The following is a 17,384-nucleotide window of genomic DNA, read 5'->3' on the forward strand; positions in this document are numbered from 1 at the left end:
ACGTAGGGACCTAAATGTCTGGAGTTTTTCATTGGTGTCCACTTTTGCTGAAGTATTTGACTTCTTTCCTGCCTCAACCACTCTGCTCGCCCATTGTTCTATGTCTTGTTGAGTGGGTAATGCTTCTGGGAATCCTTTCTACCCTTCCACCAGTTCTTGTTTACAGTCTTCCTCGTCTTCTTTACTTAAATCCTGCAGACATGAGCAGAGATTTCCCTTAATCAGCTGTATCTCATCCCGTTTAGCCACCATCGCCATCTTGTCAGTGACAAATGTAGTCTCTGGTGGCCAGAATATGGTCACCTTGTGGGTCCATAGCAATACTTTATGCCAGCATCTTTATGCTGGTGTTTTTGAACCTCATACACTCTTCTCAACCCCCAGTGTCTCAGTAGTTACATCCAAGTCCTCAACAGTTTGCTCTGTCTCTTAAGAGGACTGGCTCCTCTGTCTTTGGCATCTAGGTATAGGAATCCGGATGCAGGTCCTATTAATGGAACCCCCACATGTTACCAGCACGGCTCAGTAAGCCTGGAGCATCCACTTAAGATGAAGGCACTATATTCAGGCAAAGTCCGTTTTGCCACTCTACAAAATCACTCTTGGTCCTGCTACTATAGAAACAGTCCAGCCCAGACTCCCAGGCCAGGTCTGTGAATGAGAACACATGCAATCTCAGACCGGTTGCGCCCTTCTTCAGTGACATAAGTGAGGGGAAGCATGAATCCTGTAGCGCAGTAAGCACGAGGTCCTGTGGATAGGTTGCAAGGTTATAGAAGATCCATTAAGGGAGGCTTTCTGTAGTATCCTCAGGTCATGTTAGTATGTTCTCTTCATTCTGTACCTAGCTGCTCAGCCAGTGTCAGTGTTCCGCGTAGAATGTTAGTGTGGGTGGAATGCTTGGATGCCTGTGTGGGACTGAGACAGTTGGGAAGATGGGCTGAGCAGCATCCCTGCTCCTGGTGGGGCCTATTGTGGAGCCTGATCTGGGGCCTGTTCTGGGTTTACTACTTCTACACCTAAGATCTCAATAAACTTCATCTACTCCTACCTGGCCGCGTCTACTTGTACATCCTGCACACGTGGGGCTAGCTCACTACATTTATGGCGACGTTCTGGAGCTCATCTCACGCAAAAGGTAGCCTGATGACAACTAAGAATGAGGAGTGGAGCAAGATTACGTGTAGAAAAGAACCTATGTCAAGTAAAATGAGAAAAGAAAAGAAACCAGCATCAAGAAATTTAAAGAAAAGGAAAGAAACCTGTTTAGCGACGCAGCTGAAGTCAAAGAAATATGTCAAGCTTGCCTGTCTGCCCCACCAGTGTCCACTACACCGGACAGCCCAGCCCAGGCATGCTGTGTCTTCATCTCATCTACTACATCAGAAAATACAGTTACAAGCCAGTCTACATCTGGAAAAGAAATTATGCCACAAAAACGTCTATTGTGCTACAACCAAGGAATTTTGAGTAACAAGGTAATCTGTGGCTGTTTGTGACTTTGCCCACCAGTGTGGGGTTGAAATGTTCACTGTGGCAAAAGGAATCCAGTTTTAAATTTGTGGCTGTGCTCAAGCTATAGACTTTAATATCCCATGGGCTCTGAAAGTGTGTTCTACAGTTTCGTACTTGTGGATTTGTTATTTAAATCTTTAGATGCTACTTCGTGCCCTAATCAGTTGTTATGGGATTTTCATTTTCAGTGACTGGTACAGTGTCATTTTGGTGGATGTGAGAAAATACTAACTTTCAAGTTATAAGAAAGTGAGCGATGTACGGAGAGTTTTATGGAAGCGAGCAATGTACTGTAAGGAAATGTGACTTCATGTTGACTCTTTAAATCATCTGGGTGAGAAAAGTACATTTTCTATACAAGTCAAAAGGTTGTCAAGTATTCTCTCTGCATGGCTGGTGAGAAATTACAGTTGCGCTTATTTTAAAAATTCAAATGTGACTCGTGCACCGCACCTGGTCTGTGAGTCGCGTGAAGCAGCTCCTGTTCTCCATGACGTTTTTTTTTTTTTTCTCGTTCGAATACACGCATTGCTGGCAAAACACGTATCTATGCTTGGTGATGCCGGGAGCCATCCGGAACAGCGTCAAGCGGCGTGCCTCCATTTTGAGATTAGTGAAGTGTACTGTTTCTTTCGACCGGCATTTTACAATCTGCCAACCATGCCAACTACGTTTTTTTTTCATCAAGTTCAGCGTTTTCAATAAAGTTACTCTTTGACAAGAATGCCGCGATGAGAAATATTACACGTATGTTCGCATGGAAGAAAGAATTAGCATGTACGGTTGGCAGCCATGATATTGTTTTTTTTAGTCTACTCACATTTCACAGGTAATTTTATTTTTATTTTTCGCTTCGAAAATTAGAAATTTGCATGAAATGTTGGACAGCTTTGTGTTTTCGACCCGATGTAAGCGCAGCAATTGGCATTTTTGTAACGTGGTGTTGGTTTAAAGTTCTTTCTGGTTCAAGAACTGAACACAGATATTTGGAAACTTGATACTTGGAACGCCTGTCCCTCATCATCGCGGTGACAGGCACACCATAAACTTTAGAAATACGAGTTGTGGGGCATGTTTTAATGGTTTGACACAAAAATGTTTTATTTCACAAGGGAATGAATTTAACGCAAAAATGTTTTATTTCACAAGAGAATTAATTTATCGCAAAAATGTTTTATTTCACAGATTAGTGTGATTTCTTTCTACAGTGTCTTGTGATTGGTGTATGCCAACGTTGTTGTATCGCTTTGTACATGTTCCTCTTTTGGTTGGCATGGGAGTGGGTACTAGTCCCATGTCTCTTATTTACGCAGTTTCTCGTTTCAATTTTGTATCCCTGCCTAAGGGATAGGAGTGGGTCTTAGTCTCATTTCCTTTTTAGATAGTTTTATCCCTGCTTAGGGATGGGAGTGGGTTTTTAGTCCCATGACCCTTATTTCAAATGTTTTATCCCTGCCTAAGGGATAGGAGTGGGTCTTAGTCCCATTTCCTTTTAAGATACTCTTATCCCTGTTTAGGGATGGGTGTGGGTATTTGTTTTTAGTCCCATCACTCCAAGGGGGTTTTAGTCCCACCTTTGTTATTTTGAGTTTGGGTGTCAGTCCCATTTACTCTGTTATAGGGGGTTAGAGTCCCACCTATTTATAGGGGGTTAGAGTCCCACCTATGTAATTAGTAATGGGTGCCAGTCCTATTTACTAAGTTTAAAGGGGGTTTTAGTCCCACCTTTAACGTTTGTGTTGGGTTTTAGTTCCTTCATTTACGCTGTCTTGTGTGTGGGTAGCCTTCTTTTTATGCCACACTAGTGCTGCATGGTTTTTCATGCTGCACAAGTCAGTGGGTTTTAGTCCCATGTGACGTATTATGTACATTTGGGCGTCAGTCCCGAACAATGTTTTTTTTTTTCACGTGGGTTTTAGTCCCATAGTGTCCCTCACATGAGGGGTGGCGTTTTGGGTTGTCGCCACAGTCTTCTCACGTGAAAAGTACTTCCTTGAGTGTTCTACCCGTTGGATTCTACTCTGGGTATCATATTCATTTGTTGTATGTGAGCTCTTATTTCACTTCTTAAAATTTTCTTTGTTCAGTATTAAGGGAAGGGGATGGTGTTAGTGTGTTGATCTATGCTTGCATCTTTCTTTTCTCCTTAGTGAGTCTGTTTTCCCTCTTGTGATGTATTTTTACATGCATTCCTGGGTTTATGGACTCTTCATATCTTTTGTACATTTCTGTATTTATTAGTTTGCTTATTAGGTTGGGTTTATTTTAGGTTTTATTAATTTTCAGTGTAAAGGAAGAGGATATGTAGTATCCTCAGGTCATGTTAGTATGTTCTCTTCATTCTGTACCTAGCTGCTCAGCCAGTGTCAGTGTTCCGCGTAGAATGTTAGTGTGGGTGGAATGCTTGGATGCCTGTGTGGGACTGAGACAGTTGGGAAGATGGGCTGAGCAGATAGGATGCTGCTCCTGGTGGGGCCTATTGTGGAGCCTGATCTGGGGCCTGTTCTGGGTTTACTACTTCTACACCTAAGATCTCAATAAACTTCATCTACTCCTACCTGGCCACGTCTACAGCGTCTAATTGTACATCCTGCACACGTGGGGCTAGCTCACCACACTTTCTTTTGTCAAATACATTTACTGCCACAAAGAGGACTGCCAGTATCTTGTTTATTTGTAGGCTGCAAGGCCATTGCTTGAGCACCTCTTGTGGAGATGCTCATTTTTGAGTGCATTCCGTTTCTAGTGTTTAATTGGGTTGCATTGTGTAGAGTCCTCCTTTCCAAACCTTTTATGGTAAGCACTCTATTGAGAGCTGTAAGGTTTGAATTAAAGCATGTTTGCTTGTTGGATGTTCCTAGAATGGTGTGTTTTGCACAACTGCAGTCGAATTTTAAGTGGGAATTGGTTCCTTCTAATATGTTTGAATGGAAATGGGGTAAAAATGAACGCTAAAACACAATAAACTATTATTGAGTTAAGGTAGTCGTTGTGCAGTCTAATTATGACCGGAGATAGCTATTATTTACTGTATGGAAATCCCTTTAAATGTGGCAACATGACAATGAAAAAAATGAGTTCCATAGATAACTTCTGAACTAAAGCACAATGGTATACCAGAGCAAACAAGTTCTGGCTAATATTTAACTGGTGTCCTCCTCAATTCATGGCTACCTTCCAGCTTTTGACTGTTCTTTAACTTCTCTTTTACTACACTGCATAGAATGCAGATCTAACTTTGAGTCCTTTGAAAGATGGTGGTGTAAATATGAGTTTACAGCATTGGATTGACACTACACATAGACTAATAGTTTTACTTCAGTTAGTGTCTTTTTGACAAAAGAAAAGCGTGCATTTTTTTTCTCCTATCTGTTTTTTTGGGCACCAAGGTGGTGTTTGAATGTCATTTGTGTGTTGCATTAGTGTAGGATGGCAGTGTTTCCATGATGCCTTTCTTATGTTTCTCCTGTATTATTGCCTGCATGCACATTTGTATTGTGTGTGATGCAGAGTTATTGCAGTGTAGGCCATATGTGTTCTTCTGACTTTTGTTGTTGATTGTATGCTTGTATTTTTTGGTGTAATGACTTGAAGGGCTGTTGAGTAGTTGCAAGGGAGTGTTTGATCCTGGGCCGCTTCATGTACAGTGACAAGATCTGTTCAAACCATAGCTAGTTCTATGGTTCCAAGGTGTCGGTCTCTTGACATTTCTACAATGTTATATAGTTTTATGTAGTTGCTTGCTGTATCTAGTCTGGTCAGATTTTTAGGTCTCGCCTAGACGGCACATGCACGGTCTCTTGCAAACCTTTTGGTTTCTAAGAGTGGTCTTAGAGGCTGATCATTGCTTACCATTGGGTGGATCCATTGTCGCTCATAGTTGCTAACTTTTTATTGGTGAGCTGCCTTTGGCTTCTTTCCTCTTCGTGTGTTTGTCCTGCCCCTGGAACATGGATGCATTATATGTGTCCTTCTACTACTCATTTATTTTAGGTGCTAATTTGTTCTTTGTATTTAGGCCCTCTGCCAGAAGGTGTCTTTTTCATCCAACTCCCTTGTGTACTTTTCACCCTTCTTCTTCTGTGTGTTGCTTGTCCCACCTGACCTCCCTTCCTCCCTTGTCCATTTTGCTTTCCCCACTCCCTTCTTTGTCCGTGTTGGTGCTTGCCCCCAATGTCCTTATTGTTGCTTGCCCCCAAAGTCTGGGTTGCTGCTTGCCCCTAACCGCCCACCCTCCCTCCTCTGTGCTCCTTGTTGCCCACCACCCCCGTAAGGGAAAAAAGGATTAGGATGTGGATACACTGCTGGCCAGCATATCTACTGAAAGAAGAGATACTCACCTCTTGAGTGTGTCCTATAAAATACATTCAATTCATTGTAAAACACTGCCAGCGATGCCAACTTCTGTTTTACATTAGATCAGATTGGAATAGTCGACCGTAGTGAGCCTAAGTTCTTCTGTGGCTAATAAATAGTACAGCAGTTTCAGTCCCTGTTTTGGGGCAAAATCTGGATTGCCATTCAACTAGGTTAGGATTTTCTTACAAAAAATGGAAAGCTGCTTTTTTAGGGGAATTTCCGAGAGTACTTAAATTGTTTGGATAGTAAATAGGACGTCCTCTGAGTCCAAGTTGTGTTTCTTTAATAAGAGGAAGACTGCTCTATTTTTCCAGGTAGAGAAAAATACACAAATAAATGAGGATAGCAGAAAACTTTTTTAAATTGAGGCGCGTGAGATGAGTTTAATATCTTCCAGGTGCACTCTGGACACGGTTTTAGAGTGAATCCTAAGTTAAGTGTTTTTAAATAAGATATGCAGTTATTTTTAGAACGCAGTATTGACATCAAAGGTGCCTGTTTGACTGTCACTTCACCATGAAGTTTGGAATTCAACACTATTGGCTGATTTTATTACCGCGTAGTCCCTTGTTCAGCAGTCAAGGTGGCAGGTTTTACAGCAATGCCAGGCCGCCACCTCTCCTATCCACTGTCCTCTCGACCATTGTGGGTTGGGCTAGCTCCACTGCTGACCTCTGCCCAGTATCCACGTGACCTCCCTAGGTAGGGTTGACTCAATCCAAGCTCCACCCCATAAACTACAGCCCAGTGTCCTTGTGACCTCTGCGGTGTGTATGGCTTCAAACCATGAGGGACAGACCCTCAGTTCCTGGCGGCAATGCCAAGCCGCAGGAGATCCTATATGGAGGCGACCCAGGAGTGATAGAAGCCCATCGGGGAATGTAGTCCACTGAGCTGCCATCTAGCAGTAATCGTAAGAGGGAGTATGTCACTGCAGCGAAGAGATGGAGGGAGTAAGAGGTGAAGCAGCCAGAGTGAGGCAAAGGGGCAGTGGTCCTGGCCCGCTTAGGGGTAGTCTCACTTCTGATTAACGGTGCACATTGTTCTGCCTTCAATTAGACTGTAAATTGAGGTAGTGGCTTTGAAATAGTGGAGATGAGCCCCAAGGACGCGCTGCCTTGACTATGTAGAGCACAAGTATTCTTGCAGAAAAAGGTTTGCAGACACCTGTGTTCCTGATTGCATGGCCAGCACCATTGCAGAGATGCACGTGGGGGAGTAGGTTTTAGGGGAAGGGGCGTGGCAGGTTAATTTTTAACCCACCCAGTGTGCGCACCAGCTTAAAGGTTACTTCCAAACTTTAAACATCCATTTTTCAGAGTAAGTTTGAAGACGTCCGCGGCCAACCATGTCTAGTACGGTGAGGAGAATTGTCTGCACCCCGAAAGCGCCTGTTATGAAAGGCATTTACAGGTACTGTGTGCACTTTTAGTGTGAAGGCATGTGTGGGTAATGACCCCTTAGTTGAGGCTTTGGTGAGAGTGGTGGGCAGGGGAAAAGACGGGACTGTGGGAGGCGGTAAAATTGTATATCTATATGCTATCAGATTTAACATCTCGACTGTTATTACAACAGTTTTCCGTCCGTGCACCTAAAGTAATGATCAATACATTGGACTATGGGATGATCGACATTGCTAAAGAGTAATAATTGACCAGTTCGTTTTATAATCCTGAATTTTATTCTCGGCAAATGGTCCGACTGCAAAGAACACGCAATATGCATAGTTATACGCTTCTATATTATATTTTTCTTTTTCTTTCTTTATGTTTGAAGGAATACCTGTACTCGGGACATCTGCACCTTATTAATTCATTCTCTGGCGGAGATCCCGGTTAGCAAGCTGCCAGCGTTTTGGTGTGTTTTTTGCTGCTTGCAGTTAGTTACAGTATGGGAGTTTTTGGACATTGGACTGTGACCAGCCGAACAAATTATTAATTTTCTGCTGGCTAAATGAGAGCCTACCGCACTCGATGAGCACCGTTGACACACTTTTTTTTTTAAGTTCTTGCATTGGAAACTAATCCATAAATGCAAATATATTTTATTCAGGGTCGCCCTGCACCCGTACTCATTTGCATACATGCCTCCATTAGCTGCAGTAAGCATTGACCGTGTTCTCATTCATCTCTGCCTCACGGTAGCGGGTAGCCCATGTTTTGAAATGCTGCATGTCGCCGCCAGCTTCCTCTTACGGCAGTACCGTGCGTTAAGCAGCCAAAATTAACCCTCTCAAATTCTTTTTGCAACATGCACACTGGCAGACCCTAGATTCGGTATCTCCGAGGTCAATGTCCCTGACGCGGTGACCTTTGTGCCAGGAATGGCAGGGGGCGTTCATGTCGCAAGGCTGCAGAATCCACAGACCACAGTGCGCGTCGAGTAAACAAGCGGCGAGAAAGCTGTAGTACAGTCAGAAGTCTTAAAAAAAAAAAAAAATGATGAACAGTATTACTTGGCAATTATAATATTCTGTTCCGCTTTAAATTGAGTGCACTGTGCCTCGTGTTACAAAGTGGAAAATGTACTTATTCTAATGCTTGTACCTCATAGACTTTAGTTCACGTTTTATTTAGGGCTGTCTAAAGCTAGAACTCATGTAATCTGAAAAATAAAAGTATCGGGTAGCTGGATGGATAGCTGGATGGATAGCTGGATGGATGGATGGATAGATTCGGCCCAGCCCCAGAGTTGATCTTCCTCTTTACGGGCATTTGGTTGTGGGGTAGTTGTGATGGTTCTGGTATGAAGTAGTTCCTTTGCAGTTCACGGGCAGTGGAGTGTGATAGACTGCAGTGGAAGTGCCATGCACCACCCTAAAGAAACCACCCTTGACCTTACAGACCGGTGCACCGCTAAAAACCTATTATTTGAAGTGACTATAAATAGCAAAAACCTCAGAATAATATTAAGTGCTAAAAAGAAAACCACATATTGTGTTGTCCATGGAGTTCTATCCTTAGTTTAATGACCATAGGTTTCTGGCCCACCACAAGATCTCGTCTCTATTGTCACTGTGGTTCCAGCTTGCAGTCAGTGTGTGGGACTCAGTGTAATGTAATGTCTGCAGGGTTCTGGCCAGCTGTGAGGTACTGTGTTCCTCAGTTTTAATGACAGTGGAGGTTTTGCCTTCTGCAAGTGCCTTAATACCTTGGTTTTAGCGCCACGGTGGTTCTACCTTGCTGTCATTGTGTAGGCCCCCATTGTAATGTAGCGTAAATAAACCGAAGGAGGGTACCCGTAGACCCAGTTTAGACCTGGGTAATTAGTGTATATACCAAATTACGTCTCAATAGGTAATGCTAAAAGACCATTTCAGAAAGCGTGCACAATAGTTGCAGGAAGGCAATAATGGTTATTGCAACAAATGCACAGAGCATTTGTTTTGAAATAAGGTGAACAAAATCAAAGGTGGCATTATATTACAATAGATGTACATGTAACCTGTACAAACTTGTGCACATGGGTGTTCGGGAAAAAACAAGGTGAGCGGCTCAGGTGATAAGTGGGACAGCAAAAAAAACTACACAAAGGAGACATTAATGACAATATAAACAAAGACTTTTTTTCCTCTCAAGTGGTTCAAATTCATTTAGAAGTATTTAGAGGAGACAGGTAATTTGCTGATCCACAAGGTTGCACCAAAAATTGCACTGGGTGGTCAACGGTGTTTCAACCTGTAATCGGTTAAGGTTGTCTTCTGGACCAAGTTACGGATATTATAGTGCTGCGTAGATGTAGGGAGGAGACTGCCGCGAAGCGATCAATAACAGCACCCTGATATCTGTGTGCAAGGGTAGAAGATCACAACGCCTGTGGTGGTGCCAACGAAGGAAATGGTAGGGGCCGTTCAATTTGTGACGCTATTGTTTGGCGAGCGCGAGCTTGGAGAAACCCTTTGGGACTAGTTGAAAAAATATTTTTTAAGCGCAGACTGCCTGCACTTAAAAAAATGTAAAGAAATTATTTTTTTTTTTTTTAAAACACTCCTCCCCCAAAATTGCTTTATTTTAAAGCAATCACAGACCTGGTGGTCTGCTGACCAGAGCAGGCCACCATCCCTGTGATTTTTGTGATTCCCAATGTGTTGCAAACTCAGGTAGGTGTATTTGCGACCCACTGGGAATCGTAAAAAGTGTAAAACACATTTTAGTATATTAGTGTTTGCAATTACCGAATAGCGATTCTCACAAATTTGCTATAATGTTAGTACATTAGGCCCTAAGTCTTTCTCGGATCATGCTATGTAAGACTGGTGCACGCTGTGGCTGGAATCACGTGCTCGGTCAGGCCTCAACCCATCCTTCCCAGATTAAGGGGTAGCTGGAATGTATTGGTCCTCGTAGCCACAGAGCAACTGCAATGTGAATACACTTACCCCAGGTAGACTGGTAAAGCTTATTGTTTGCAGATACTTTGGTACGTTGATGTGGAGGGTCTTGGGAGCCAGTCGTAGGAACTTGATTGTTTTCGGTCACTGAGAGGTAGCCAGAGAAGCCAAAATTTCACCAGCTGTCGGCAGGCAGAGAAAGTACCCAGCTAGTCTTGACCACTGAGCCCTGCTCCTTAGTCCACTCAGCCCTGAGAACATTTCTGAGGGAGTTTCACACGCACTTTTTATAGGCACATACTTGGTTATTGAATTAGGTATTGAAGTATATCATGCATTTCTCAACAGAACTGCATTTAATAGCTATTTAAATCACTATGTTTGGAAAATGTGATGTGAAAGTAATTGTTTGACCTTGTTTTGATTAAGACAAGCATTGGCAAAACCAACAATCCTATTTTTATTGTGCTAACACATGCAGATACAGGCGCACATAGATGTTGTTTGCATGTGTTAGCTTATGAAAGCCAGACCTTTTTGTTTTGCCAGTGCTTATGTAACCATTGAATTTGAGCGCAGTCCTACGTCCGACATCCTGTTCGCAGCGTAAAGAGGTCATACATTTATAATGTGCACCGTAGAGCTGCCATCCGTCTCTAGAGCCCCTTTACCCTTTGGTATTAAGAGGCTGTGTGAAGTTTGCCGACACCAAGTGTGGGTGAGAGTTGCTGGTGGAATACATATTTTGTAATTGGTAATTATTCTTCTGAGGCTGTAGAGTAAAATTGTCTGCTTCTCTTGTATTTCTGTGTAGTCAAGAGCAAAGATGTGTGATGGGGTGATATGATGTGTACATCAGCAGGTTAACTTCAGTGTAGGTAGCCAGTAGGTTAGAATTCTGCTTCTAGACTGAACAAGAAAGAGATCATGAACTAACCAAGCTGTTTTTCCTGCTATGAGGGAGTGGTGGTAGTAGTGCTTAATTTGAGCCTGTGGTTTCTGGTGGTTGGCATCGGCTCTTTTTTGTCAACACCGACACATCATTCTTCTGTATGCAATGCCTATTTTGCCATTGTGAGTGACATGACGATGATGTGAAATTAATAAATGCAATAAAGTTTGTGTTAAAAAAAATTGTGAACACCCAGTTTATGATGGTCTGCCACCAGGTGGCGCTGTTTATTTAATTTAGAGACGAGTACAACTGTTGTTAATCAATTCAATATACCTTTAAAATGATTAATACCTGCCCCCAAGCCATTTTGGGGATTGGGGGGCCGGAATAGTCTGAATTGCCATATTTGAAGGAGTGTAATTGTAACAATAAGATGTGTAGTCCAGCCGAGGTAGTTTTCATGTAGGTTTATTTAAGTAGTAAGTTGTACAAAGAATGAGCCCCACCAGGAGCAGCCTCTATGCTGCTCAGCCCGTCCACCAACTGACTCAAGCCCTCCAACATTCTACACGCCAACATTCTCACACACAGTCATCCAGGCTGAGCAGCATACTACAACATCTCCCTCCTTTACAATGGGAAGGAAGGAACTCTCAGGAGGCATAATAAAAGTTGAAAGAAACAAATGAGGCAAAAGCATCTTGAAACATGGCATGAAAAGTTAATACTGAAACATGGCATAAAAACTGAAGGTGGGGAAAGTAGGAAATACAGATGGAAAAGGAATAAGTGTGTAGGGAGTAACAGGAAAGACAGGAAGCACGAAAGACTCACTCATGCACCATCTCCCTTTCTCCCAAAAACACAACCCACACACTCCCACACCACAAGCAACAAACCAACCCAGGTACTAGGATCATGCAGGCTGGCCAGGCAAACACGAAGAAAGTACAAGAGTACCAGCAACAATGTGAAGGAGAGAACAAAGCAATGAAGTAAAGAGAACAGTAAATGGGTGGAAGACAGCCGCAGCCAGAAAAAGCGAAATGATGGCTGTCGTTCACCTAAGCAGTATCATTGGGAAAAGCCCCCAAAACACTGCAAATAAAAAGGTGTTGAGCTCACAGAGGTAGGAAAGGGGTGTAAATGGAGAGGTGAGCTACACCATAGAACTTCCCCCAGAGCAGGTTGGGGTGGAAGGTGTGGTTAAGCACCACACAAAAAATGCAAAGTGTAGGAAAAACGACATTGGATATGGTGGAAAATACCACATGGTAAAATGCAATATGTAGGAACAGCACAACTAGGTGTGGTAGAAAATACCACATGGTACAATGCAATATGTAGAAACAGCAGAACTAGGTGTAGAACTAGGTGTGGTGGAAGATACCACACTGTACAATGCAATATGTAGAAACGGTAGAACTAGGTGTGGTGGAGGATACCACACGGTACAATGCAATATGTAGAAACGGCATAAGTAATAAGTACAATGAAATATGTAGAAACAGCAGATGTGGTAACGCAAGGCATGACACTTATGCAACATAAAAGATGATGTGGAAACACACCACATGACACAATGCCATATGTGTAAACAGTAGAACTTACCCCAAGGCAGGTTGGGATGGGTGGTGTGGATAGGCACCACACGAAACAAGGAAACCTACACGAACAGCAGATGTGGAAAAGCATCACACGGTAGCGCGACATGCAGCAACAGCAGAGGGGTATCGAAGTAACAGAAAATCAGTATGGGGCCCCCTGACTTGCCCCAAAAGGTAGTGTGCCTACGTGCAGGACAGCAGAGAAATAATCATGAAGGCCCCGCATACTATCATAAATGATAAACATTTCTGAAAAAGAACAATAAAAAACATAGCACACAAGCATCACTTTAATAACAAACAATGTGCACAGCAACAGTATGTAGTCATGTAAATGTAGACTGCCCAGCACATCAGCCCTTGCAGAGGTAAGGTAGTGGTCTGAAAACACGTAGGGGACAATGGCGAAGCAAGTCAATCCACGAATCAACTCTTGAAAAGAATGTAAAGAGACTCCCCTTAAAAGTTTACGTAGGTTGACGCTGAGTTGAAACCGTATAACGTAGCGGGCAAAGTTGATGTACAAGAAGGCACAGCCAGATGAGCGATGACTCACCTGGACACGAGGTAAGTAATAAGCTGATTGTACAGTCACAGAAGGTTTGCTCGAAAACAGAACCTATAGTGAAAGAAGAGAAACAGCCACACCGATGTCTTTGGAAGCAGTGCACAACATATTAGACGATGGCGGCACGTAGGAAGTGGAACACTGATGCAGGCAAGAAAGAGGAACCTCGCGGTGAACTTATTGAACAAAATTATCCACCTGGAGGAGAAACCGATCAGGAAAGGGAGGCGTTGCCCTTTACATAGATAACTTCAAAAAACTTTATTGGGAAGCACAGCACGTGGATGGCAGATCGCGTAATGAGTGCATTAGAGTGAATGGTACGCGCCAAACACAAGATGGCAGCACGCACTGGTGACGCAGCGCCGGATGGCTCCCGGCGTCACCGTGCACCAAACACGCCGAGCAACAAGAAGCAAGCCACAGATGTAACAGTGAAACGAAGGGAGGAGTCACCATGCAGCAGAAGGAAGGAATGGCAGGTGACACTGTGCCAGCACCTCTCCCTTTATCGGGTGGTGATGGTCATGCGGGTCTGAACAAACCAGTGACAGAGAATGGATCTTTGTTCTGCTTACAACTGCTCTTAGAGTCACTTCCAGGACACCTCATACTCGTTGCTCTCACATTGAGAGGCGAGCTCAACCCATGGGTAAGGAGGTGAGGGAAGGCCAGAAGAGGGTAAGCGGGGTAGGGAATGCCACGTATTATGTGCAATGTTTAGGACGACAGAGAGGGTGAGATGGTGGTCCAATGCCATGTAAATCTTTATTAATATAGGAAAGTGGGTGGAAGCTTTAGGCAAGTGGGGAAGCAAAGTGTGTATTTTGTATTGGTTCTCCCATGACACTTCTTTCACTGTACAGGTGATTCATGAGTTTAACTTATTATGAGGTGTCCATGGAGGGACACACAAAATCAGTTGTAGAAGGGATAGGTATCGATAATGGATAGATTTCCACATAGGGTTCCAAGTAAATTCCCAGACTACTGAAGCTTCGTTCTCGTTGGTAATGATGCTACTTGGGACCATCCGGTGGAAAAGAATGCTTTTATTAATGCACAGTTATCTATAGGGTTGTTTTTTCTACAACTACCCCTTTCATCTCTATCACCATTAAAGCACCATTAGATCAAAATAACCATTAACCCCCAAAACTTCTGTAAGAATTCCAGTCACTTGTGCAAACAAGCCAAATCTCCTCCAAAGAAAAAATGCTCCATTCGTTCATACAGCAGGGCACGGATTAAATGTTTGTAGTTACAAGGTTAGTGTAATACGCAAGTATTTGTGGCCTGATTCCTGTGGGCTTGCTTGCCTTCATTTTTCAGGGGGGATGAGAGGTCAATTCTGGTTCATATTAGGTATTAAAATGTATTTCTCAATGCCATCTGACTTTTTATTTAAATATTAAAAGGTTCTCACACTAGCTTGTAGCATGCATTCAACTAATTTAATAGACCACCCTGAAGCACATTAAATTGTAATCAAAGCTGCTATTTATGGAAATCATTTCAAATGATGCATTATTGAATTGTTATTGTCTTCTCAGCCAAGCAGTGGTCGTAGACCGGACTATGTATATCGCCGGACAAGTTGGCCTGGATCCGGCAACAGGGCAGCTTGTAGATGGTGGAGTACTAGAACAAACAAAACAGGTAAGACATCTCATAACGTATTTCCATTCTCTGGGGTACTTCATGTTATGACTTAAATTTTGTCTAAAGGATGATTTAAAGTGCATGGGAACAGCCTGCGAGAACACTTTCCAAGCGATCGGGGCTTGCCACGTGAGAGCCTTTGGTTGGTAGGGAGAGAGGAAGTACGTGAAATATTACTTATCTGATTGGTGCTTTGTTTAGCTCCACTGATTGCCTGTTAAGACTCTCTCAGTTGGCAACCAAGACTTTGTTGTGCCAGACAGCTTGACCTGCAAAAACAACAATTGATGGACAGAATGCAGAACAATGTCATACATTCACCCCAGTACAGAGATCTGGGCCTAAATCCATCGTTTTTTTGCTCACCATGCCATTCCAGTTTGAACCCAGCCATATGCAAATCAGTCTTGACCCTGTGCCCCATGGGAACAGTCCAGCCCGAACTGCCAAGCCAGGTCCTCCCTGGACTGGAAACAAGCATCCTAGGACCGGTTTCGGGCTTTCAGCCCTCGTCAGCCAGGATAGCTTGATTCCAGTGGCATGGAGAGCAAGGGACTCACGTCTGAGCATACCCTTCCCACTCGGGGTGACAAATGCAAAAACAACAATTGATGGACAGAATGCAGAACAATGTCATACATTCACCCCAGTACAGAGATCTGGGCCTAAATCCATTGTTTTTTTGCTCACCATGCCATTCCAGTTTGAACCCAGCCATATGCAAATCAGTCTTTACCCTGTGCCCCATGGGAACAGTCCAGCCCGAACTGCCAAGCCAGGTCCTCCCTGGACTGGAAACAAGCATCCTAGGACCGGTTTCGGGCTTTCAGCCCTCGTCAGCCAGGATAGCTTGATTCCAGTGGCATGGAGAGCAAGGGACTCACGTCTGAGCATACCCTTCCCACTCGGGGTGACAAATGCAAAAACAACAATTGATGGACAGAATGCAGAACAATGTCATACATTCACCCCAGTACAGAGATCTGGGCCTAAATCCATCGTTTTTTTGCTCACCATGCCATTCCAGTTTGAACCCAGCCATATGCAAATCAGTCTTGACCCTGTGCCCCATGGGAACAGTCCAGCCCGAACTGCCAAGCCAGGTCCTCCCTGGACTGGAAACAAGCATCCTAGGACCGGTTTCGGGCTTTCAGCCCTCGTCAGCCAGGATAGCTTGATTCCAGTGGCATGGAGAGCAAGGGACTCACGTCTGAGCATACCCTTCCCACTCGGGGTGACAAATGCAAAAACAACAATTGATGGACAGAATGCAGAACAATGTCATACATTCACCCCAGTACAGAGATCTGGGCCTAAATCCATCGTTTTTTTGCTCACCATGCCATTCCAGTTTGACCTGCAACACGTTACACTTTTAAACATCGATTGACTAACCAAACTCTGTGTAATTGCTCCCTGCTGATCAGCACTGGTGTGCAAATAGGGGCAGTATGCTAAAACTCATTGAAGCTCTTCCCAACCTCAGCCATCTAGGCAGCAAGGACATTGTCAAGCTCCCAAGAAAAGGAGAAATGAGGGAATCCATGGACATCAGACTGTCCAGTGAGGCTGTAACTGAATCCTAGAGACTCCATCTTACTTCTTGAATTGGGAATACAAACTATGAAGGGTCAGATTGAGCAGTAACCCCTTGTACTTAGTGTAATCATCCCAGAACAGCCACACCACTACTAATGGCTGCTTTAGTATCCAGCCGACACTCCCTGGCACAAGAGGCCCGAGGCGTATTGACACTGAAGGATTAAAACTAGTAATCGAGTACGACACCGCGGGTGGATATAGCAGTGTTTGTAACTATGAGCAGAGGCACCATGAGGACTAGTCATGGTTAACCCCTGTATTAGTGAAGTATACCTGAATGAACCCATACACTGGCATCTCACAATCCCACTGCCTGGCTACAGATGGAGAACCATCTGCTTTTGGGACACCAGCCGAGCTCCGGAATTACAGTCCAGCACTGTACTTTTAAATTATATTAGATCCATGATATTATGTGCTTGCAAGAGGCATAAGCCACACAACTGACTCATTGGCTGGGTGCAGTGAACTTGCCATACCTGCAAAATAAACAAAAAAAAAATGGTGTAATGCCTCTGGGCGACTTTCTATTTCCATTAGTAATCGCCCTAAATGTAACCCTGTGAAATTGGTCAGTCACCTGTTGGCGTTTCAGATAGAACTGTTATCTGCATTTGGCCAAGAAAGTAGGTATTTTCTTTTACGTAAAATCTATGTAAACTCTTCATTGGCCATTAAAAATAGTTAGTTCGCACACTACAATATCTAGCTGGTAGACTAAAAGTAGAGCGTTGGGATACTCTTATTGTGGTCACGGCAGTTTTAATTTAAATCTTCTCAGCAATGAAAACGCAGAATGTCCTTTCCCAAGATAACATGTTGTGGGGTATTCCTGTGCGTATTCTC

The 17,384-nt window shown here is 43.6% G+C and overlaps 1 protein-coding gene across 2 annotated transcripts in view; it reads left to right on the plus strand.

Moving 5' to 3' along the window:
- RIDA (reactive intermediate imine deaminase A) overlaps positions 1-17,384 on the plus strand; it is a 104,018-nt gene that overhangs the window by 45,109 nt on the left and 41,525 nt on the right. The window contains exons 1-2 of one of the 2 annotated variants that reach the window (XM_085605198.1): positions 6,649-7,287; positions 14,828-14,933. In XM_085605198.1, coding sequence (XP_085461324.1) covers positions 7,223-7,287; positions 14,828-14,933 — 171 coding nt within the window. In that variant the 5' untranslated portion in view covers positions 6,649-7,222. Of the gene's footprint in view, positions 1-6,648; positions 7,288-14,827; positions 14,934-17,384 lie in introns of those variants that run through there. The other variant, XM_085605197.1, reaches the window with a different exon arrangement.

The sequence above is a fragment of the Triturus cristatus genome, chromosome 5_1 (genome assembly GCF_964204655.1).
Source record: "Triturus cristatus chromosome 5_1, aTriCri1.1, whole genome shotgun sequence".
NCBI classification, from domain to species: Eukaryota; Metazoa; Chordata; class Amphibia; order Caudata; family Salamandridae; genus Triturus; species Triturus cristatus.